Source organism: Grampus griseus, assembly GCF_964374135.1.
Source record: "Grampus griseus genome assembly, chromosome: 8".
In the NCBI taxonomy this organism is placed as follows: domain Eukaryota; kingdom Metazoa; phylum Chordata; class Mammalia; order Artiodactyla; family Delphinidae; genus Grampus; species Grampus griseus.
In genome coordinates, this window is record NC_139002.1 from 14,112,725 (window position 1) to 14,135,476 (window position 22,752).

Below are 22,752 nucleotides of genomic sequence, written 5' to 3' on the forward strand. Positions count from 1 at the left end.
ATGAAGGACTGCTCAGACATCATCCTCTGCGTGGAGGCGACAGAGCTGAGCAAGGTAAGGGTCATACAGGACCACTCCCGCAAGACCCAGATGCCCACCTAGGGCTGGCAGTGCCCAGTGAACACACCTGCCAGGCAGTGCTGCCACCGGCCCTCAGCCCTCAAGTCTCTCCCTTCAGACTGAATTCTGCAATCCTGCTTTTGAGCCTGAATCAGGGCCACCTTGCCCCCTACCCAGCCTCCAGGAGGACGCCAGCTGCAGCACCCGAGCTCCCTGGCATGGTAACCATCTCAAGGGGTGAGCTGGGTAGGACAGAAAGGCCCAGCGGCTAAGGGCTGTGTGAGAGATGCCCAAGCGAAAGGGGTCTCAAAAGCCCACCCCGCCTGCCCGCAGGTCGGCGTCCCCGAGGGCTGCAGCCTGACTGCCACTTCTCCTGGCTGTGTGTCCTCCTGCTGGCCAGCCTGCTGCTGTTGTTGCTGGGGCTGCTGGTGGCCATCATCCTGGCCCGTAAGTTCCCAAGGCCTCCATGAGTCTCCCATGCCCTGCAAGAGATCCAGCACCTCTGAATCCCACTCCCCCGTCTTCCCGCCTCCAGAATTGCAGGCTACAGCCGCGTCCGGGCCCTCCCATCATCCACTGCCTTCCCAAGGCCTCACCACCATTGGCTCCACCCCCACTCCCATCCCCACCACCTCTCAGGCAACTGGGACCCCTAAAGGGCAACCGGAGGCAGGCGTGAGCCCCGCACCCCAGTCGAGTGAGTACTACGGGGCAGATCTTCCCGGAGAAGGGCCCAAGATGGCAGGGGGGAGGGGAGGCCAGGAAGAGGCATCTTATAAAAACAAGTCTCTCTCCTTTTGACCTCTGAACTCTAACCTCCGTCCCTGCAGCCTGTGGGGGCCTCCTTCCTGGCCCAAGGGGCTTCTTCAGCAGCCCTGACTACCCAGACCCTTACCCACCCAACGCCCACTGCGTGTGGCATATCCAAGTGGCCACAGACCATGCAATACAGCTCAAGATCGAAGCTCTCAGCGTGGAGAGTGTGGCCTCCTGTCTTTTTGATCGCTTGGAAATCTCCCCCGAGCCTGAAGGCCCCCTCCTCAGGTGGGTCCCTCTGCCCCCAGGAGATCCCACCCCCCTCCTGAACCACTGTCTGGAGGGCAGAACCAGGGAACTGCAGTGGGAAATTCTTGACTGGGAGGAAACGGAGAGGCTTGGCCTCTGGGCCCAGCTCTGCCACCATCTTGCTATATGACCTTGGGAAGGTCACTTCCCCTCTCTGACCTTGGTTTCGAAATCTGGAAATTGGAGCTCCCACATATCTTTCCCATGGATAAATGCCTCAAGAATGGACGTGCAGGAGCTAGGGAGGTCAGAGCTCTGCTGGAAATGAAAGGAACCTTTTGGACACATCGTCCCCAGGACGGGGCTTGAGGGAAGAGGACCGCAGGGCCCAGGCAGGCTCCACTCTGGCTGGCCCTGAGCTCTGATCCTCCGTCACTCCCAATCTGGCTTCTTGCAGAGTGTGTGGGAGGGTGCCTCCCCCGACACTCAACACCAATGCCAGCCACCTCCGCGTGGCCTTCGTCTCCGACAGCAGCGTGGAAGGATCTGGCTTCCATGCCTGGTACCAGGCCGTGGCCCCCGGTCATGGTGAGTGTTTTCCCGCCAGGTCCCCAGCTACCTGTCAACTGTCCACTTCCCCCCTCTCCAGCCACTCCCAGCCCTGCAAAAGCGGTAGAGATTCTAGGGGGTTCTGAATCCAGATGCCCGCCCCCAGGGAGCTGTGCCCACGATGAGTTCCCCTGCGACCAGCTCGTCTGCCTGCTACCCGACTCGGTGTGCGACGGCTTTGCCAGTTGCGCTGATGGCAGTGACGAGGCCAACTGCAGCGCCAAGTTCTCGGGTAAGGGCCCGGCCAGCCTCAGGGCGGGTACTGTCCTCAGGCATCTGATCCAGGTTCAGGCTGGCCTCCCCAGGCCTGGCCCAGCTCCAAACCTGCCTGGTCATTCTTCTGGCCCAGAACTTGCCTCCCCACGGGCACAGCCAAAACTCTTCGCTGCCATCCCTGCTGACCCTACCGGGCGAAGGCACAGACCCTGGCAAACTCATGAGCTCCTCCTCCTCTCTACAGGGTGTGGGGGGAACCTGACTGGGCTCCAGGGCACTTTCTCTGCTCCCAGCTACCTGCAGCAGTACCCTCACCAACAGGTAAGCCAGCGCTCCATAGGGAGGGTGGTGCAGCCCACGTGGGCACACCTGAGCATCCGGGTTAGTGCGATTGAGAACAGCATGGCAGATGCTGCCTTGTACTTGGGAAGGTCAGAGATCAAGCAGGCAGGAAGAGAACAGTATTAAGTGCTTACTAGGTATCCCTGTTCCCGTGCTGGGTAAGCTTATCTCTGAGACCAGATAAGTTAAAGGCCCTTCCGCCACCACCGATGATGCGAGCAGTGTGGGCAGGGCCCACCCACTCCCTACCCGGCCTGCAGCAGGGGGAAGCCCATCTGGAGCTCAAGCCTGGAGGCCCCGATTGGGACAGAAGAAGGAACCCATAAATTACTCCACCTGTGCCTCCCCCAGCTTTGCACCTGGCACATCTCGGTGCCCGCTGGACATGGCGTCGAACTGCTGTTCCACAACTTCAGCCTGGAAGCTCAGGACGAGTGCAAGTTTGACTACGTGGAAGTGTATGAGACCCGCAACTCAGGGGCCCTCAGCCTCCTGGGCAGGTACTGGCGGAGCCAGCGGGGAGGAGCTGAGGATAAACCCCATCCTCCAGAGTCCGAGGTCAAGGCTTCCTACAAACCGGCCCACACACGCACTAGCTTCATTGTCTTGTCCTGCGCCAAGCTGGAGGTCCCGCACTGTCACCCTGAAAAAGGCTCGTCCTTCCTCACCTTCGTACCTGTCCCTCTCACCTTTGCTCCTTACATCACCTCCTCCAGGAGGCTCTCCCCGTCCCAGCTCTCCCACCTGCCCGGTCTATTTATAGCTTCCCCCAGAACCCTCACTGATTCTCCCCAGGTCGAAGGGGCTCCAGTTCAAGCAGTTTGTTTCGTTTGTTTAGTACTTTGTCTCCTGAACATGTGTGTCTTCCTCACCAGTCCCATGAGTCAGTGACTATGCCTCCCATCCCCTCTGGCGTAGCCCAGAGCACCCAGCTCCGTGCCACGTCTGCGGGGGTGCCCCGTGCCAGGACTGCTGTCTGCTTTGGGCAGGTTCTGTGGAGCAGAGCCGCCTCCACGCCTCATCTCCTCGCACCACCAGCTGGCTGTGCTCTTTAGGACAGACCATGGCATCAGCATCGGGGGCTTCTCGGCCACCTACCGGGCCCTCAATGCCACAGAGAGTAGGTGGCCCTGGGAGAGTGAGTGTGGGCAGTGGAGGCACCTCCAGGAGAACAGGGAAGGGCTCTGGACCCTGGTCAGGGCACTGTGAAGGCAGTGGGGGTACCTGCATGTCCCAGGGCACTGCCATGCCCCCTGTGCCTGCAGACCCCTGTGGGCCCGGAGAGTTCTCCTGCCAGGATGGAGGGTGTAAGAATCTGCAGTGGATGTGTGGCATGTGGAGAGACTGCACAGAGAGCAGCGATGACAACTGCAGCATCCCCTTGCTCCCACCCCCAGGTGAGGAGCCTGCCCCAGGGCACCGCAAGGGGGGCTGGCAGGCCTGAGCGGGCTGGGTGCCCATCCCTAGAAACCCACTGGCACGTGTCATAACAGCCATCCCTATCTTCCCTGATGGGGTGGGGGGCCCACTAGCCTGACTCTGGACCACTCCACCAAATACTGGAGGGATTCTCCCCCAGGAGTGGCAAGGGTACTTAGTGTCACCCCCGAGGGAAATGGGAATCTGGGAGTTGATGGTTGAGGCTTCAAGAGCCCATCCAGCTTTGTCACACAGAGAGGCCCTCTCCAGGGCCCACCTCGGAGATGGGGGGAGAGCGGCGGAGCTCCTTCCAGATGCCCTGGTCCTGCCAATGCTGGTGTCCCTAGCTCCCTGAGATCATAGACGTGCCTGCATGATGCCCAGGGCTGGCGAATGATGCTTGGAGTAGGCTCTCAAGGAAAACAGGAATCCTCGACATGGATAAAGCATCTCTCTGTGTTATCTCCTTTGATTCTCCCCGTCTGACCCATAGGGAGCGCTTAGGTGACTTGTCCCAGCTCACACAGCCAGTGAGTATTCCCCAGAGTGACCCTCCCCTCCCACCCCTGCAGAGCTGGCCTGTGAACCTGTCCAGGTGGAGATGTGCATCGGTCTGAGCTACAACACCACGGCTTTCCCTAACATCTGGGTGGGCATGGCCACCCAGGAGGAGGTGGTGGAGGTCCTCAGAGGTTACAAGGTGCTCCAGGGAGAGATAAGGAGGAACCCCCAGGGAGGGGAGGGAACTGGGGGAGCAGGGTGCCTGAGGGCTGGTCTCCTCCTTCCACAGAGCCTGACAAGCCTGCCCTGCTACCAGAATTTCCGGAGGCTCCTTTGTGGGCTACTTGTGCCCCACTGCACCCCGCTAGGCAGTGTCCTTCCCCCTTGCCGCTCTGTCTGCCAGGAGGCAGAGCGCCAGTGCCAGTCTGGCCTGGCACTACTGGGCACCCCCTGGCCCTTTAACTGCAACAGGCTGCCTGAGGCAGCTGGCTTGGAGGCTTGTGCCCAGCCCTGACCCTGAGGCGGGCCCCTGCCCTCTGCTGCCCAGCCTCCTTTGCCTACCAGGGTGGGCAGGCAGGGGAGCAAAGGAAGGGGACCAGCATGGGACTCTGCCCATCCCCTCTGGGTCCTCCCAGGGAGGGGAAGAGGAGTCCTCAGCGGGGCTAACGGGACCCTCCCACCCTGCCAGATCCTTCCCTATCCTTTTATTTGCCCCAGCTGCTGCAAACAGCTGGCCTGACTCCACACTGTACCAGTGATCATCTAGATTGCTTCCCACCCAAGCCTCTGACCCCAATTTCCCACCTTCTACCTTCCTCATCTCCATCTGCTTTTTCAGGCTCTCTACCACCCTCTTTCTCACTTTTTCATTTATTCCAAAAAAAAATGTATCCAGTGCCTAGTCATGTGGCAGCCCCTATTCTGAGCCCTGGGGATCCAGTTGTCTACTGCTTCTAGAACCGTCCACCCTCGGTTCTCAGCTTCTATTTCTCCTGGACTAGAGTGTTGTCTTTGATCTCCGTCGTGGCACCATCTCTCCTTCCAGCTCCTTGGAGCTGTAGATGCCCTGAGCGTCTGTTTCTCATGGTTCTGCCTCTGCGCCCGCCTCAAATCTCTCCCTCCTTTCTCCACCAAACTTTGGCCGGCCGCCGGGCGACACCACGAGTTATTTCCCTGCTATTTCCCGGCCCGGGCTCTTGGCCCCTGAACAACTGGTTTCCTCTTGGAGTCTGGGAGGAGCAGAGCAGAGCCGGCAAGGAACGAACCGGGACCAGGGGGACGCCTAGGGCAGGGGGCGCCTGGCTAGAGAGAAGCGCAGGGAAGGAAGGTAGCAAGCAGGAGTCAACTGGAGGGTCCGGAGTAGCGAGAGACCCGAAGGAGGCCACAGAGAGAGCGAGCAGCCCCGGGAGCCGGGAGGGGGGTGAGTCTGGTCGCGAAGGGGTGGGGCGGGGAAATGGGGATGGGGGAGGGGACTGTGGGAAAGACTGGGCGCCGGCCCGGGGTGGTGGTGGGGAGAGGGCCGGCCTCTCCTTCCCCCTGCGCAGTGCTCTCGGGGTTCTTAGGTCTAGGGGCGCCCCATTCTTCGTCCCCTCGAGGCCACTCAGCCTCACTCAGGGACATGGCAGTGGGGTGGGGACCGAGCCGGCTGCGCCGGGGCGGGGACCGAGGCAGGTCCCAGGATTCTGGGTCCCGACTCCTGTCCTGCCCAGCCCACAGACGACCAGAGGCCCGCGGCGTCCGGGCTCCGCGTGCCAGCGCCATGAGGCCGCTCCTCGCTCTGCTGCTCCTGGGCTTGGCGGCCGGCTCGCCCCCGCTGGACGACAACAAGATCCCCAGCCTGTGCCCGGGGCACCCCGGCCTCCCCGGCACGCCGGGCCACCATGGCAGCCAGGGTCTGCCCGGCCGCGACGGCCGCGACGGCCGCGACGGCGCGCCCGGCGCTCCGGGAGAGAAAGGCGAGGGCGGGAGGCCGGGTAAGAAGCGCCTCCGCTGGGAGGCTGGTAAGAGTGCGGCCCCTCTCCTGCTCCCAGGGGCCCGGGGCTCGGGGTTGACGCTAGGGGGCGCCGCTCCCGTCCCCGTCCGACCCGGCCGGAGCCGGGAGAGAGGGACTCAGCTGCGGGAGCCAGAACCCCTGGGACACTCAGATCTGCCCCAAGGCCTGCAGGAAGCGTGGAGCGGGTCCTGGGGCGCAGGGCGGCCCCGCCCGGGAAGGGGCAGGTGGGAGGCTGAGGGAGGATGCTGGAGGCCCGCGGCGGGCGCGCCCTAACTGCTCCGCTTTCCCCCCACCCCCACCCCTGCAGGCCTCCCGGGGCCGCGTGGGGAGCCCGGGCCGCGAGGAGAAGCAGGCCCCGTGGGGGCGGCCGGGCCGGCAGGCGAGTGCTCGGTGCCTCCGCGCTCCGCCTTCAGTGCCAAGCGCTCAGAGAGCCGGGTGCCCCCGCCGTCGGACGCGCCCCTACCCTTCGACCGCGTGCTGGTGAATGAGCAGGGACATTACGACGCCGTCACCGGCAAGTTCACCTGCCACGTGCCCGGGGTCTACTACTTCGCCGTCCACGCCACCGTCTACCGGGCTAGCCTGCAGTTCGATCTGGTCAAGAATGGAGAGTCCATCGCCTCTTTCTTCCAGTTCTTCGGGGGGTGGCCCAAGCCAGCCTCGCTCTCTGGGGGCACCATGGTGAGGCTGGAGCCCAAAGACCAGGTGTGGGTACAGGTGGGCGTGGGTGACTATATTGGCATCTACGCCAGCATCAAGACAGACAGCACCTTCTCTGGATTTCTAGTGTATTCTGACTGGCACAACTCCCCAGTCTTCGCTTGATGCCCACTGGAAAGTGAGCGCACGCTGTCTCACTCGAAGGGCAGGAGGGCATGACACTGACAGCCACGTCATCCAGGAGGGCTGGCCCCCCTGGAATGTTGTGAATGACCGCGGAGGTGGGGTGGGGGCCTCTCCGTTCTGCTGCAGGCAGGGGATGGGGACAGAGGCTGAGATCAGGGCTGGCAGCACGGGGCAGTGGCTGGATTTCTGCCCTAGACCAAAGGAGTGCTGGCAGGCAGCGTGCTGGCGGTGTGCTGGCAGGTGTGAGTCCCCGCAGTTGCTCTGGCCCAGGACCCCAAGGTGGGGTGCTCCCTTCCCAGTCCTCTGCTTCTCTGGGTCTTCCCTCATCCCTCCTGCTCCTGGGCCCTTTTCTCAGAGATCATTCAATAAATCTTAAAACAACAACAACAAAAACCCTCTTACTGGCTTCAGCCTTTCTTCTTTACTGGTGGGGATGCCCTGATTCTGAGAATGGGGAGAAGAGGGAGGACGGTGGGTGGGGAGGGTGCTCAGGCAGAAGGGAGGGCTCTTGGGCTGGATGGAGCTATGGGCCAGGAGATACAGGAAGCAGGCCCAGGTGAAGGACAGGCCGCTCCACAGACCTGCTGGGTAAGCGGTGGAGGTTGTGAACGGGAGCCCCTGCTGAGGAGGGTGTCCTGGTGTCAGACTTTGGCCACCCAGAAGGAGGAGCCCTTTTTCTAACTCAGAGATGTCATATGAACTGGGTAGGACTTCATCACACACATCCCTGCCCTGACCAACAGAAAGGAAGCCAGGATTTTCGTTCATGGCTGCTCTGGCTACTTGCCTGGTCCCTAGATGACTGGAAAGCTTCTCTGTCCCCCATGCCAGGGGAGTGGAGTGTCCCTGGGTGTCTAGAGATGTCATCTTGGAGATGGCCACGAGAGGGCAGCCCAGTTCCAGGATGCAGCAATGACCCTAGGTAGCTGAGCTCCTGACTGCTAAGGTGGTTAGGGGGAGGAAGGGTATTGAGCTCCGCCAGTGGGACTCCAGATGGGGGTGGAGGAAAAGGGGTTATTTGCTCCCAGCTCAGGAAGTTTATCTTCTCTCATAAAATGTTTATCCTCACATTAAACAGAGACTGGAAGGAACCAAGCCTCCCCTTGCTCAGCTCCCTCTCCAGGGTTGGGGGAAGGGGAAAAAAGAGCCCTTCCTCAGGCCTCCCAACTCCAAGGTGCATGTGGGGAACAGTCACTCACTGAACCGGGCCACACCACTCAGTCTGAGGCTAGCCGCAAAGCCCCTCCAAGGCTCCTCTCCTTGCCCCACCCCCGACCCAAAGACTAACAAACCCGGGCTGGCCCGCCCACATCAGCTCAGGCTCTCAACCCAAGAGAAAGTGGAGGGGCCTCTCCTCGGAGTTTCTTCCCATCTACCGCTTTCCCTTCCCCCACCCCCTTCCAGAAGGCTGTCCCTGGCATCACGCTCCTAGATTTAACATACAATTATGGGGTAGTGTCCCCCCCTCTCTTGCAGGTCATGTGAGGATGGATATGACCAATGGCGACTGGACCCAGTGAGCTAGAGACAGGCCTCCCAGCTGTCCACCAGGAGGCCCCACAGCCATACTCCAGCCCATCACAGCGCCATTCTATGCCAAGAGTCACAACGACAAGCACCAACTCCTCCAGGGATCTGAGGGCAGGTTGGACTCCAGGCAGTAGGAACCCCAAGTTCCCTCCTGGGAAGAGTGGCACCAGAGGAAAAGCTGGGAGGGCTGACCCAAAGGGTGAGCAAGTTCACACTCCTCTCTCCTAGGGCTAATTCTGGAAAGATAGAAAAGATAAGGAGAGCTTTCCAAAAGCTGTGCACGTGAGAGGGCACAAATCAGACAGGGTGAAAGCAAAGCCAGCCACACCTGGCAGGGGCTCTCCCCAAGGCACCCTATCTTATCTCTCTGCCAGGTCCCCCACCAACCACACTTGTGACTCCGGCAGGACCGAAGGACACTGCTGCAGCATCCGTCACCCTAACCGACGGCTCGCCCTTGCAAGGATGCACACAGAGGCCGTCAGAGCTGTAACAGAACTTCATTCATTGGATCCTGGGCCAGACAGACACCTCAGGGACCTGCATGCCTCTCAGCCCTGGCCCCTTCTGTATTTGGACCCTAGTGAAATGTGCACAGTCTGCCCTCCCCGATGCCAGGGAGAGAGGAACAGAAGGGGAATGCCTTCTCACTCTGCGATGTGGGGAGTGAAAGGGATAGGAGTAGAAATCTGGCTATCCCCCCTGCAGTTCCCAGTGGTACTGGGGTGTCAGAGGGCACATGGTCCCAAAGCCAGGTGCAAACACACACACACCTGGGGGTTAATTCTCATCCCAGCTGTTCGGTCAGGTCACAAGGGAGCCTCGTAAGATCATGACTGGTAGAAGGAGCTCTAAGGGCACCTGAGAGATACTACCCCCAAAGCCTGCCAGAGCACAGGGGCTCCAGCTGAAAGCAAATGTTCAAGATCATTCCAAGGCCCTTGAGTTGCCACAACACCCAAATGACACTGATGTGTGTGGCTGCAGAAGCGGGGGAGGAAGTGGGAAGGGAGCAGGGAGAGAACCTGCAAATCCCCAACAGAACAACCAGAAGCGGAGAGGGGGAGCCCCACACGCGGGTATCTGGGTGGGCCCTGGCAAGGTGGAGGGGAGTCCACAGAGAACAGTCTCAGGGCCTCGCAGAGTGACACACTCACCACCCTCGGCATCACTGGGACCCACTGGGTAAGGATAAGCTGTTACCCTGCCCCCAGCCAAGCCACCGTCTTCCAGAGTTTCCCATCTCCATGTCCTGGACGTATGGCTCCAAGGCTCGGCAGGACGGCCATAGCGGCAGGAGGGGCTTCAGGCTGGGACCCAGAGATCAGGTGGGAATGCTGTCCTAGCGCAGGTGGCTGTGTGGAGCGTGGAGGGATGGGCAGGCGGGGAGGGAGTCTTCAGAGGTAGACGTTGAGGGTCTGCAGGATGCCCCGGCGGCACAGTGGGCAGTTGCGGTGGTAGACAGGGTGGCGCATCAGGATCTCAGTGCAGGCCTGGCAGAGGCACAGGTGCCGACAAGGCAGAAGCAGCACCGTCTTGCTCTGGTCCTGGCAGATGACGCACTTCTTCCGCTCCTCTTGCTCCTTCAGCAATTTCCATGGGTCTTGCCCAGTTACAGGCTCCTCCACATTGAGCCTCTCCCGGCCCCGGGCAGCTGTCACTCTGGCCATCCTGACCTCCTCTTCTTCTGCCTCTGATCTGGGCCCAGCTTCAGGAAGAGCGTCCTGTCGCCAGGTCCTGGCTGAGGGCACCCTCCTAGGGCCACCCTGGGGGGCCCCAGGGGCCCCTCCCCGGTTAGGCCAGCTCGCCAGCTGCAGGCTACGGCTCCAGACTCGGCGCCAGGTCTCCAAGCCCAGTGCTAAGCGAGAGAGCCGCACAACATCCTCTCTGAGCCGGTGGTAGGATGGCCGGGCATGGAGCTGACTGAGCGCCTGGGTGGCCAGCCTCAGGGTGAGGTCCGGGTGCAACAGAGTCACTGTCACTGCCAGCACGCAAGCCAGCAGCACCAGGCCAGTGACATTGACAAGCACAAAGCTGGCCAGGAGGCGGGCAGCGGAGGCCAAGAGCTCCAGTACCAGTTGGCAGGGGGTCCAGAGGAGGATGGACATGGCCACAGCACTGCTGGAAATGTGGGCTAGGAAAGCAGCCACTACATCCGTCATCCTCCACAGCGGTCCCATCACTGCATCCCACAGGGCCAGCACCAGGGAGAAGAGGTTCTGAGTGCCAATGAGGCAGATGTTGACCAGGCTATTGATCACATAGGCCACCAGGCTCATGGTGATGGCACAGATGTCACAGACCTGGCGCAGCAAAGCATGGCCATTGGAGACCATATTGAGGACACCCCGGTGCAGGATCTCCCGGCTCCTAAGCGCCCCGTGGGAGGCCAGGTGCCCCAGGAGCTTTAAGCTCTCCAGGCCAGAACAGCAGCTGTATAGTACGGTACACAAGGCCTGAAAGCCCCCAAAGGTGAAGGGAACCACGGCTTCGATGAAGGCCAGCAGTGACAGCAAGACTCCACGGCCCAAGTGCAGAAGACTAGTCAGTACCGTATGTGGCAGGTTGTAGATGAAGGCCAGGAGCCAGGCCAGGGAAGCCAGGAGGGAGGACACCAGCAGGAAGTTGAGGTCCAACACCAAGGTCAGCACATCCAGCAACAGGCCCACCCCATTCACTACCAGGTACACAGCCTCCATGATAGGGCTATGGGGGTTAGTCCAAAAGGAAGTCTGGCTCCCGGTTGAGGGGGGTGTCAGGGCTGTCAATATTGGGGGGAAGGAGGAGGTCGGGGATTAATTTGGAAGGGACGTGAGCAGTCTCCAATACAGGGAGAATCTGAGGAAGAAGTGGGTTAGAAGGAAGTGGAGTCTCAACGGAGGGAAAGGGGGCCAGATGCCGGTCCGGGAGCCCCAAAGGCGGGCTCTTTGGGAGGAAATAGCCCAAACATCTCTAAAGTGGAGGTGATCCCGGGCTGGAGGAGAAACCTCAGCTTTGGAGGCCTGGTGGTGGCATACCACGACCAGGCAATGGGTCAGACCGAGAGGAGACCGGGAACGGAAGGGATCGGGCCAGGCCGGGGCCGGGTGGGGGCGGCGCAGGCTGGGCGCGGGCTCACGGTCCAGCTACGCAGGTGCCTCTGTCCCCGCCCGGCCCCCGTCCTCTGGGCTCGCGGCGCTTCGCGCCCAAGGGAGCAGCGGGGAAGGGAACGAGCCTCAGCAAACCCCAGGCGCGGCCTCTACTCCGCTGGGCGCCGCCATCTTGTGTGCTACCGGGTGGGGCAAAAGGCGTAACAAGCAGGGAGGGACGACGAACTCTGACCAATCGGTGAGGCCCAAGCGCAGGAAACATCGAGCACTCATTGGTCCGTTTGAACGGCGCCCAAACATATTTAGTACTTTAAGGGGTGGGGGGGAACAGATTGAAATCCCCGCCCCCTTGAGGCGAGGATTGGTCAATTGAAGGGCAGAGGTGAACTTGCCCCCCTAGCCCCGCCCCCTAAAGGAGCAGGACTTTGGACTGGGATAATGTGGGCGCTGTTCTTTTCACTTGGCCTCCAGCCTTGATTTGTTTAGGTGCGGGTTGGCGGTCACTGCCTCTGAGCTGGGCTCTAAGATTGCACCGCCTCCGCAGCCTCAGTCTCAGTCGTTCGTCCTCCTCCATTCATCCATTTATTCCATCGTTTATTGAGCCTGCTACAAATGCAAATGAGGATTTGTATTTGTACAAATGAGGATACAAAAAATGTTTAAGACGTGCCTGCTCACAAGTAGTTCAAGGGGAAACAGATTGTGATAGGGGATTCCCAAAGTGCTATTTCCAAACTGTTTCCTCAAGCTCTATCACGTTTTCTCAGCATCCTCAGGAGATTACCTCATTGTCAGTGAGAAAAGGAGGTCACATGCCGGAAATAGCTCACCCTCCTAGCCCAGGCCCTACTAATTTGTTTACTTGAACGCTCTAGTTAGATATCTGCCTGGGCACCCTTAGTAGGCTCCTCAAAAATTCACCCTCTTCTTTAATATTCAAATAATCTTCAAAATATCTAAGATCCTATCCCAAGTATATTGGGAAGCCTAGTGTTCTCTACTAAGCCCAAGGATACTTGGAGGTCTTATCCTTCCCCTGGCCTCCATTGCTTTAATTTCCTGCTGGCATTTGTCGACTTAAAAAAAAAAAGCAAAACATGAGAGTCGTGAGTTAAGATTTATTTGGGGTGAAATGAGGACTATAGCCCAGGAGACAGCCTCTGAGATAGTTCTGAGGAACTACTCTGAAGAGGTAAGGGGAGAGGTGAATATATGTGTAATTTTGGTAAGGGGGGCATACGTGCAATTCAGCACACATTTTGGCAGAAGGTTGCTGCTGGTCACAAGGAGCAGATGTCTCCGTTAATGATTTAAGTGCTTTTCTAGATGTGAGAAGATGCAAGAATTTGGGCTCGTAGAATCTGCTCCTGAAAATAACTATCTGAAGGCCTGTTCTGCCAGTTTTTCCCAGAGCACAGAGTGCCTCATTCCTGATCTCTGCCCTGAACTCCTTTCAGGGGATGTTGAAGGTCAGTGACTATGGTGGCTAGTGACAGTTTTTAGTTAGCACATTGAATTCTTCATCTCCACTCTGGCCTGGACTGCTGAAAGTGTCTGTCTCTGCCACCCCACCCTGAATACTGCCTGAATCCTTTCTTCCCCAAAGCACCACTGATGCATACGAAGGTGAGGGATGCAGCACACCTTTACTGAAACGAGGGGCTCCCAATAGGGGTTACACCATAGTGCAGGGCAAGGACTGCAACTTCTAAAACTCCACTGGTTTTTCCCCAGCCTCTCTCTCACATCTGTCAGGCCCAACTTAATGTTTTCTCTGAGACATGTTTTCCCTTTGTCTTCCTCTTCCTTTTGAGGTTTCCCCTCCCTTTCTCTAGCCATCAGACTCCAACTTCCCACTGTTATTTTATATTACAGAACAGTCTATTTCTACCCCCAACCCCACCTATGCTTTAGCCACAAAATGCTAATTTCTCTAAACAAAGGAGAATAATATAAAGATTTATTTAACCTCCTGCCCAGATCACAGTCTGTTGTGGTTATTGTTGCTGGGGGTCTTATTTTGCATTTTTCCCCTAATTTCAAATCTTGGAGAAAATGCCCACCTCCTCTTCAAGATACTTGAACCCACCACGCATAACTTGTCCTCTTCAGAAATTTTACCTGTCCAGTGAACACTATTATGTTCTTAATTTATCTTCCTGCAGCACTTGACATCAATGACCACTTCCTCCACCCTTGGCCTCTGGACCTTACCCTCTCCTGTATTCTTTCTGTCTCCATCATGGCCCCCTCTCCTCTCTACACGATGATTCCCAAATCTGTGTCTTCAGCCTGAATCTCTCTTGTAAAGTTCAGGTTCCACATGCTTCCTGGACAGCTGCTGGATATCCCACTGGTGCTTCAAACTCAATGTGTCCAAAATCAAACTCAGCAAATTTGCTGTGCCTGCACTGTGTGTAATTAACCAGCCAGCTTTCCAGGCCGAGAAAGACCTTGAAGTTGGCAGGATCCTCTAAGACAATATTTCCATTAGTCTGGGACTAATTAGCCTCCCCTTTGAGTGATCTGAGACACACTAAGCCAAAACCAGCTTAGTTTAGCATAAACAAGCCACAACCTTTGACTCTGCGGGCGTTCTAGTTGTGGGCAGGCAGAGGTGACCTGTGGCCAAAATTCTTGTGACAAATGAATTACTGCAAAATGCTATCCATTCTTAAGCTAGAAATATAAGAAAGTACCATGCTACCACAAGGCAAAAGAAGTGCTCGGATGACCCCCGCCTTAGAGAAGCCAAGGCGCTTCCCAGTGCTGAGAGGTTGTTAACACTCCCCTTGAGGTGATCATTGTGGTTGGGTTGGGTCTGGACTCAAGCAGTATCTCTACTGACTCAATAATGTTTCTTTCTAGGACTGTGTTTCAGATAACAGCTGGTTCAAACTGACTGTTGCCATAGCAGGGGTCATCCTCTATTTGGAGGCTGGAAGACTGGAGAGTGTTGGTCGAAAGAACTAACAGCACCTGACTTTAGGGAGGAAGTTCAAATTGCTTACTAGTGTGAGTTGCAGTGGTTGAGAAGAAAACAAGCCAGATATGGAGAAAACTTAATGCCTGGAGGCGCTACCCCTGCAGAATTGTGTCATGGAAGATAATAGTGGTACGACCTAAAACTCTCAGAAATCTGGCCCAGGGGCCTCCTGGAAAAACAGCTGGTTTCTGCTGCTGCGCTAAGTGCAGGGCTTTTGTGTTGCTAGGTGAGAGATGCTAGCTGGGACAACAGAAGGGGTTTTTAGAGGTTGTTCAGCCTTGAGGATTAAGAGATGGGATAAAACCAGAAAGAATGTCTAATTCAGGAGTTTTGTTTTGTGGTATTGTGTGTACTATAACCCTCCCCTTCATCTCCCCATCAAGCGTTCAGTAAAATCCATATTACTGCCATGGTCTTAGAGTTGGATTTTTTTCCTTTTTGATTTAATTTGGCTTTTTAATCAGGCAAATCATTTACAGGGTCCCCAAATCAACACCATATAAAAAGGTACATTCCTAAAAGGTTTGCTTTTGGGCTTCCCTGGTGGCGCAGTGGTTAAGAATCCGCCTGCCAATGCAGGGAACACGGGCTCGAGCCCTGGTCCAGGAAGATCCCACACGATGCGGAGCAACTAAGCCCGTGCGCCACAACTACGGAGCCTGAGCTCTGGAGCCTGCGAGCCACAACTACTGAAGCCCGCGCACCTAGAGCCCGTGCTCCGCAACAAGAGAAGCCACCGCAATGAGAAGCCCGCGCACTGCAATGAAGAGTAGCCGCCCCCACCCACCACCCCCCGGCTCGCCGCAACTAGAGAAAGCCCGCGCGCAGCAACGAAGACGCAACTCAGCCAAAAACAAAAAGCAAAAACCGGAAAGGTTTGCTTTTATCCTGCCCCCTCCACCCTGTTCCCTCCCAGTACCCCCCTAGCCTCACAAATCACAAACATACCAAAAAATAGTTTCCTCTTTCAATCAGGATCTGAGGCTTGGCACCGGTACAGGAGAACCCATAACCCTAAACATCAGCTCTGGTAATAACGCTGTTCAGGTCCAGAGAATCACTTCACGTCTCATAATCTGTGTCCTGGAAACATGAGGTGACTGTCCAAAATGCCACAAAGACCTGTGGTTTGTACCAGGGAGGATTTGAGCCATTGAAGCACTTAGGGAAGAAAAGAAATACATTAATTAACTAGTCAAATCCTCTTTCTTTTCTTCCTGTTCCAGTTTGTGGTTCCAGAAATACTCAGAAATTAATGCGGTATTTGCCATAGTGGCTGAGGAACATTTGTAATATTAATTCATATTTTTAAAAATTTGTCTATATGTGAGTCTGGATGAAATACGGGTGCGTATTTAATTGGTTTTAGCCCTGTTCTGAGTTAAGGGAAGGACTGGAAAAAAACAACTTACAGTTTTAGGCATTGATTTAAAAGGATGTTGAGAGCAAGTTCATGATAATGGGACTGACATGGTTTAGTAAAAATAAAGGTGAACAAGGTCATTTTTTTAACGAAAAATCCAGAAGCGTTTTTTGCGCCATATACCCTGTGTGGCACATAGTTGAACTTGTTACTAGACCTTACCTTGACTGTGATCGTGATGGCTTTCTTTGGAATGTTAAAAAGATTATATACAATATTTTCTGGATCTACCCAAAGTTGAAACATCTTAGGAAGACACATATCACATCTGACCTTCCAACCGTTCTTGGAAGCATGACGAGCATTCTGGTTACAGGCTGTTAAAACAAGTAGATATAATTAACATATGATGCTAAAAGAACTTGAAGAGTTAAGCAAAACAACAGAAGATTCTCCAATAAAGAGCAAATCATGGTCACAAGTAGAAAATGAAATTATTCTTGCTACCCACACATATTTGAGACGGACTGTTGCTTACTATTAATAATATTGGCAAAAGTTTAACAAATCTAAATCTAAGCTTGACTATTTTAGTTTCTTTGTTTTTTTTACAATTGATGAGCCAATATTGATACACTATTATTACTAACTGAAGTCCGTAGTTTACATTAGGGTGCACTTTTGGTGTTGTACATCCTATGGGTTTTGACAGATGTATAATGCCGTGTATCTACCATTACAATATCATACAGAATATTTTCATTGCCCTAAAAATCCCCTGTGCTCCATCTATTCATCCGTTTTCCCCTTCACCCCCAGCCCCAACTCCTACCATCACTGATCTTTTTACTGTCTCCATCGGTTTGCCTTTTCCAGAATGTCATATCATTGGAATCATGCAGTACATAGCCTTTTCAAATTAGCTTCTTTCACTTAGCAATATGTATTTAGGGTTCCTCCAGTATTTTTGTGACTTGATAGCTCACTTTTTTTTTTTTTTGCATATGCTCTTTTTTTTTCCCATTTAACATCTTTATTGGAGTATAATTGCTTTACAATGGTGTGTTAGTTTCTGCTATATAACAAAGTGAATCAGTTATAAATATACATATATCCCCATATCTCCTCCCTCTTGCGTCTCCCTCCCTCCCACCTCCCCCATCCCACCCCTCTAGGTGGTCACAAAGCACCGAGCTGATCTCCCGGTGCTATGCGGCTGCTTCCCACTAGCTATCTGTTTTACATTTGGTAGTGTATAGATGTCCATGCCACTCTCTCACTTTGTACCAGCTTACCCTTCTGCCTCCCCATATCCTCAAGTCCATTCTCTAGTAGGTCTGCGTCTTTATTCCCATCTTTCCCCTAGGTTCTTCATGACCATTTTTTTTCCCTTAGATTCCAATATATGTGTTAGCATACGGTATTTGTTTTTCTCTTTCTGACTTACTTCACTCTGTATGACAGACTCTAGGTCCATCCACCTCACTACAAATAACTCAATTTCATTTCCTTTTATGGCTAGATAGCTCACTTTTTTCTAATCCCTGAATAATATTCCATTGTATGGATTACCTTCCAGTTATCCATTCCCCTATTAAAGGACATGACGCAGTTGCCTCCAAGTTTTGACAATTATGAATGTATCTGCTATAAACATGTGTGTGCAAGTTTTTATGTAGACCTAAGTTTTCAACTCATTTGGGTAAATACCAACGAGTATGATTACTGGATCGTATGATAGGGGTATGTTTCACTTTATAAGAAATTTCCAAACTATTTTCCAAAGTGGCTGTACCATTTTGCATTCCCACTAGTAATGAATGAGAGTTCCTGTTGCTCCACATCCTCTCTAGCACTTGGTGTTGTCAGTGTTTTTGGACTTTAGCTATTCTAATAGGTGTGCCATAGCATCTCCTTGTTGTTGTTGGGTTTTTTTAAATATTTATTTATTTATTTGGTTGTGCCAGATCTTAGTTGCAGCTCGCAGGCTCCTTAGTTGCGGCATGTGGGCTCCTTAGTTGTGACATGCAAACTCTTAGTTGTGGCATGCAAACTATTAGTTGCGGCATGCATGTGGGATCTAGTTCCCTGACTTGGGATCAAACCCAGGCCCCCTGCACTCGGAGCCCGGAGTCTTAACCACTGTGCCACCAGGGAAATCCCTCTCCTTGTTTTAATTTCCAATTCCCCAATGACAAATGACGCTGACATCTTTGGATATTTGCCATCTCTACATCTTCTTTGGTGAGGTGTCTGTTGAGATCTTAAGCCCTTTTTTTTTTTTCTTTTTTCGGTACGCGGGCCTCTCACTGTTGTGGCCTCTCCGGTTGCGGAGTACAGGCTCCAAACGCGCAGGCTCAGCGGCCATGGCTCACGGGCCCAGCCGCTCCACAGCATGTGGGATCTTCCCGGACCGGGGCACGAACCCGTGTCCCCTGCATCAGCAGGCGGACTCTCAACCACTACGCCATCAGGGAAGCCCCTAGCCCATTTTTTAAATTGGGTTTTTTGTTTTCTTATTTTTGAGTTTTAAGAGCTCTTTATAAATATATTTGGGGATTACCAGTTATTTATCAGATATGTGTTTTGCAAATATTTTCTCCCAGTCTGTGGCTTGTCTTTTCAGTCTCAACAATCTTTCACAGAACTTAAGCTTTTAATTTTAATGAAGCCCAATTTAACAATTTTTTTCTTTCACAGAGTATGCCAAAAATTCACCGCCAAACTCAAGATCACTTAGATTTTCTCCTGTTATCTAGAAATTTTAGAGTCTTGCATTGAACATTTAGGTCTATGAGACTGTTAATTTTTGTGAAACATGTAAGATCCGTGACTTTTGCATGTCCAGTAGTTGTTTTATTTTCAAAAGGATGAAATACTTTCTTTTAAATTTCAAAATACTACCTAAAGCTAAAGAGGCTGCATTCTAATAAACTATAAGGAAATGAAGCTTGACAGTACACTCTGTTGGCAAGGCACTGGAGAAACAGGCACTCTCGTACGTTGCTGGTAGGAAAGTAAAATGTTACCACGCCAGTGGAGAGGAGTTTGGCAATATCTACACAAACATTATTACAAACCTGCCGTAATCAATACAGTGTGGTACTGGCATAAAGACAGACATTCATGGACTTCCCTGGTGGTCCAGTGGTTAAGACTCCATGCTTCCACTGCAGGGGGCGCGGGTTCAATCCCTGGCCCCGGAACTAAGATCCTGCAGGCCTTGTGGCACAAGAACAAACAACAACAAAAAACAGACATTCATATAGACCAATGAATGGAATAGAGAGCCAGAAATAAACTCTCACATATATAGTCAAATGATCTTCAACAAAGGTGCCAAGACTACTCAATGGGGAAAGGACAGTCTCTTCAACAAACGGTGTTGGGATAGCTACATGCAAAAGCATGAATTTAGACACTTAGCTTACACTATATAAACAAGGGAACTCTACTCAATACTCTGTAATGGCCTATATGGAAAAGAACCTAAAAAAGAGTGGATACATCTATATGTACAACTGATTCACTTTGCTGTACCCCTGAAACTAACACAACATTGTAAATCAACTATACTCCAATAAACATTTTTTTTTAATGGAACAAAGACCTAAACATAAGACCCCCAAACTTTAAAATTCCCAGAAGAAAACATAGAGGGAAAGCTTCATGACGTTGGACTTGGCAATGATTTCTTGGATATTACACCAAAACGATAAACACCAAAAGAAAAAATAGACAAATTGGACTACACCAAACTTGGAGGCTTTTGTGCATCAAGGAACACAATCAACAGAGTAGGGAGGACAACCTACAGAGCTGGGGAAAGTATTTGCAGATCGTGTATCTAATGAAGGTTTGTGTCTGGAATGTGGAAAGAGCTCCTACCACTCTACAACAGGAAATCAAATAGCTTGATTGGGGATGGGCGGAAGATCTGAAAGGACATTTCTTCAAGGACGATGTGCGTTTGGCCAGCAGGCATATGAGGGGATGCTGGGCACTTCTGGTTCTGACAGAGGTGCTGGTAAAGGATGCCACCTTGTGCCCAATGGGATGGCTGCTATCAAGGAAACAGAAAATAGCAGGTGTCCTCAAGGACATAGAGAGGATAAGCCCTTGTGCACTGTTGGTGGGATTGTGGAGTGGGACAGCTGCTATATAAAACAGTACGGAGGGTCCTCAGAAAACTAAAAATAGAACTACCATATGAGTTAGCAATCCCACTTCTGGGTATATATCCAAGAGAATTGAAAGCAGGGTCTTAAAGAGACCACTGCAAAGAGAAGTCCACGCACTGCAACCAAGAGTAGCCCCTGTTCGCCACAACTAGAGAATGCCCTCGCACAGCAACGAAGACCCAGCGCAGCCAAAAATAAATAAATAAAATAAATAAATTTATAACAACAACAAAAAAAGTGTAAACTGGAAATTACCCTATATTAAATAGTTCTTCCTTATTCCTTTTTTTTTAACAGCTGCATTGTACTCCACTGGATTTACCTACCAGAGTTTTGTCAACCAATCTCCTGTTCAGACTTTTAGATAATTTTCAATATTTTGCAATTATAAATAATGTTACAATAAATTTTCATTTTGTTGAAAGTGTCTTAACAGTAAATTCCTAGAAGTGGATATCTGGGTCAAAAGGTAAATGCATATGTAGGTTTTTTGGTTTTGTTAATTGTGGTAAAAAAAGCATAAAGTAAAATTTAACTTTTCCACCCTTTTTAAGCAAACAGTGCAGTAGTGGTAAGTATATTCACATTATCGTGAAACAGATGTCCAGAACCTTTTTGCCTTGCAAAACTGAAGCTCTATGCCCATTAAATAAAAACTCCTCTTTTCCCCTTCCCCCCGACCCCCAGAAACCACCGTTCTACTTTCTGTTTCTATGAATCTGACTGCTTTAGATACCTCATATAAGTGGAATTGTATAGTATTCATCTTTTTGTGACTGGCTTTTCTCACTTAGCATGATGTTTTCATGTTTCATCCATGTTGTGGCATGTGTCGGAATTTCAACCACTTTTACGGGTGAATGAATTCCATTGTATGAATAGACCACATTTTGTTTATTCATTTATCTGTCAGTGGACACTTGGCTTGCTTCTACCTCTTGGCTATTGTGGATAGCGCTGCTATGAACATGGGTGTGGACCCTGCGCCACCAGGGAAGCCCCAGTTTACACTTTTAAGTGAAAAAAAGCAAAGTGCAAAATATTATATATCGTATGGTACCTTCTGTGTAAGAGAGAAGGGGAAATAAGAAAACATAGGCGGTTCCCTGGTGCTCAGTGGTTAAGAATCCGCCTGCCAATGGAGGGGACAAAGGTTCGAGCCCTGGTCCGGGAAGATCCCACATGCCGCGGAGCAACTAAGCCCATGCACCACAACTACTGAGCCTGGGTCTAGAGCCCACGAGCCACAACTACTGAAGCCCATGCGCCTAGAGCCCGTGCTCCGCAACAAGAGAAGCCACCGCAATGAGAAGCCCGCGCACCGCTACGAAGAGTAGCTTCCGCCCGCCGCAACTAGAGAAAGCCCACACACAGCAACGAAGACCCAACAAAGCCAAAAATAAAAATAAAATTTAAATTAAATTTTAAAAATAAAATAAAATAAAACCATCATGGTAAAAACTGGTTCAGGCCAGAACCATTAAGGGATGCTAACATATATATTACTTATGTAGTGTTCCAGCCTGGGGTGCATAACCCTAATTTAAGCACAAGATTACACCAGACAAATCCAAATTGACAAATACGAAGCAAAGTCTGAGGAACTGTTGCAGATTAAAGAAGAGTAATGAGACCTGAGGACTAAAGGCAATAGAGAATTCTGTACCAGAGGGGAAAGACAAATGCCACAGTGGACGTTATTGGGACTCTTGTCAAACTGGAATATGGATTATAGACTAGAAATGTTTTGTATCAGTTTAAATCTTCTAAATTTGGTAACTGTTTCGTGGTTGTATGGGACAATATCCTTCTTCTCAGGAAATACTGAAGTATTAAGGGACCTAGGAGCATGACGTACGCAACCTACTTTCATGATTCATAAACTCAAATTATACATAAGTGCACACATATCAAATAAAAATTTTTAGTTAAAATTTTATTAAAAATTGTAATTTAGGGAGGATAAAAAAGCAAAATCTGGGGAATTCTCTGGCGGTCCAGTGGTTAGGACTCCTCACTTCCACTGCCAAGGGCGCGGGTTCAATCCCTGGTCGGGGAACTAAGATCCCGCAAGCTGCAGGGCACAGCCAAAAAAAGCAAAGTCTGTGGCAAAATGTTAATCACCTTTGACACTAGGCAAAGGGTATATACAAAGGCTCTATACTATGTTTGCAACTTTTCTGAGTGTTTGAAATTATTTCAAAATAGAGTTAAATACATATACACAGAAACTAAAACAAGGAAATAAAAATGTTTGCATGGGCCTAAAGGAAAGGAATCACGTGCAAGTAATCCCCAGACTAATTTCTAGAGAGACTAACTTCTGGTCAAGTTCAAATTACAGTTTCAATTGCAGAGAGATTTGAAGAAATGTAGCAAAATACTACTCTTTGGGTTTTTTTTAAAATAATAGGTTAGCACTGAATAATTTGAAAAAAGTAAAACTTAAACAGCAAATGGAGCTAGATATTGGTTTAAAATATGTTGAAAATTATAATGATAAAGCTTTATAAGATGAAAACATATTTTAATATTTTTATTATTAAAATTTATTATTAAAATTTAATAATATAATAAATATTATATTTATTATAATACATAAATTATATAAA

The 22,752-nt window shown here is 51.9% G+C and overlaps 3 protein-coding genes across 4 annotated transcripts; 2 read left to right on the forward strand and 1 right to left on the reverse strand.

The window, feature by feature from the left end:
* Positions 1 to 4,666, forward strand: MFRP (membrane frizzled-related protein; the record flags this gene model as incomplete). Its single annotated transcript, XM_082659919.1, has 13 exons — positions 1 to 54; positions 179 to 281; positions 394 to 507; positions 596 to 757; positions 891 to 1,104; positions 1,523 to 1,653; positions 1,781 to 1,906; positions 2,135 to 2,211; positions 2,584 to 2,732; positions 3,222 to 3,352; positions 3,498 to 3,629; positions 4,224 to 4,351; positions 4,442 to 4,666. The coding sequence occupies 13 exons, from the start codon at positions 1 to 3 to the stop codon at positions 4,664 to 4,666; spliced, it is 1,746 nt and encodes a 581-aa protein (XP_082516045.1).
* A 695-nt stretch (positions 4,667 to 5,361) lies between these two features.
* On the forward strand, positions 5,362 to 7,390 carry C1QTNF5 (C1q and TNF related 5). Of its 2 annotated transcripts, XM_082660190.1 has the most exons (3): positions 5,362 to 5,572; positions 5,862 to 6,125; positions 6,453 to 7,390. In XM_082660190.1, exons 2-3 carry the CDS (start codon positions 5,912 to 5,914, stop codon positions 6,968 to 6,970), a joined length of 732 nt encoding a protein of 243 aa, XP_082516316.1. In that variant the 5' UTR covers positions 5,362 to 5,572; positions 5,862 to 5,911; the 3' UTR covers positions 6,971 to 7,390. The 2 variants fall into 2 exon arrangements, with proteins under 2 accessions (XP_082516316.1, XP_082516315.1); XM_082660189.1 differs by lacking the exon at positions 5,362 to 5,572 and having other exon boundaries at positions 5,623 to 6,125.
* A 1,538-nt stretch (positions 7,391 to 8,928) lies between these two features.
* Positions 8,929 to 11,763, reverse strand: RNF26 (ring finger protein 26). Its single transcript, XM_082660320.1, has one exon. The coding sequence runs from the start codon at positions 11,218 to 11,220 to the stop codon at positions 9,919 to 9,921; it is 1,302 nt and encodes a 433-aa protein (XP_082516446.1). The 5' UTR covers positions 11,221 to 11,763; the 3' UTR covers positions 8,929 to 9,918.
* Between the last annotated feature and the right edge of the window lie 10,989 nt (positions 11,764 to 22,752).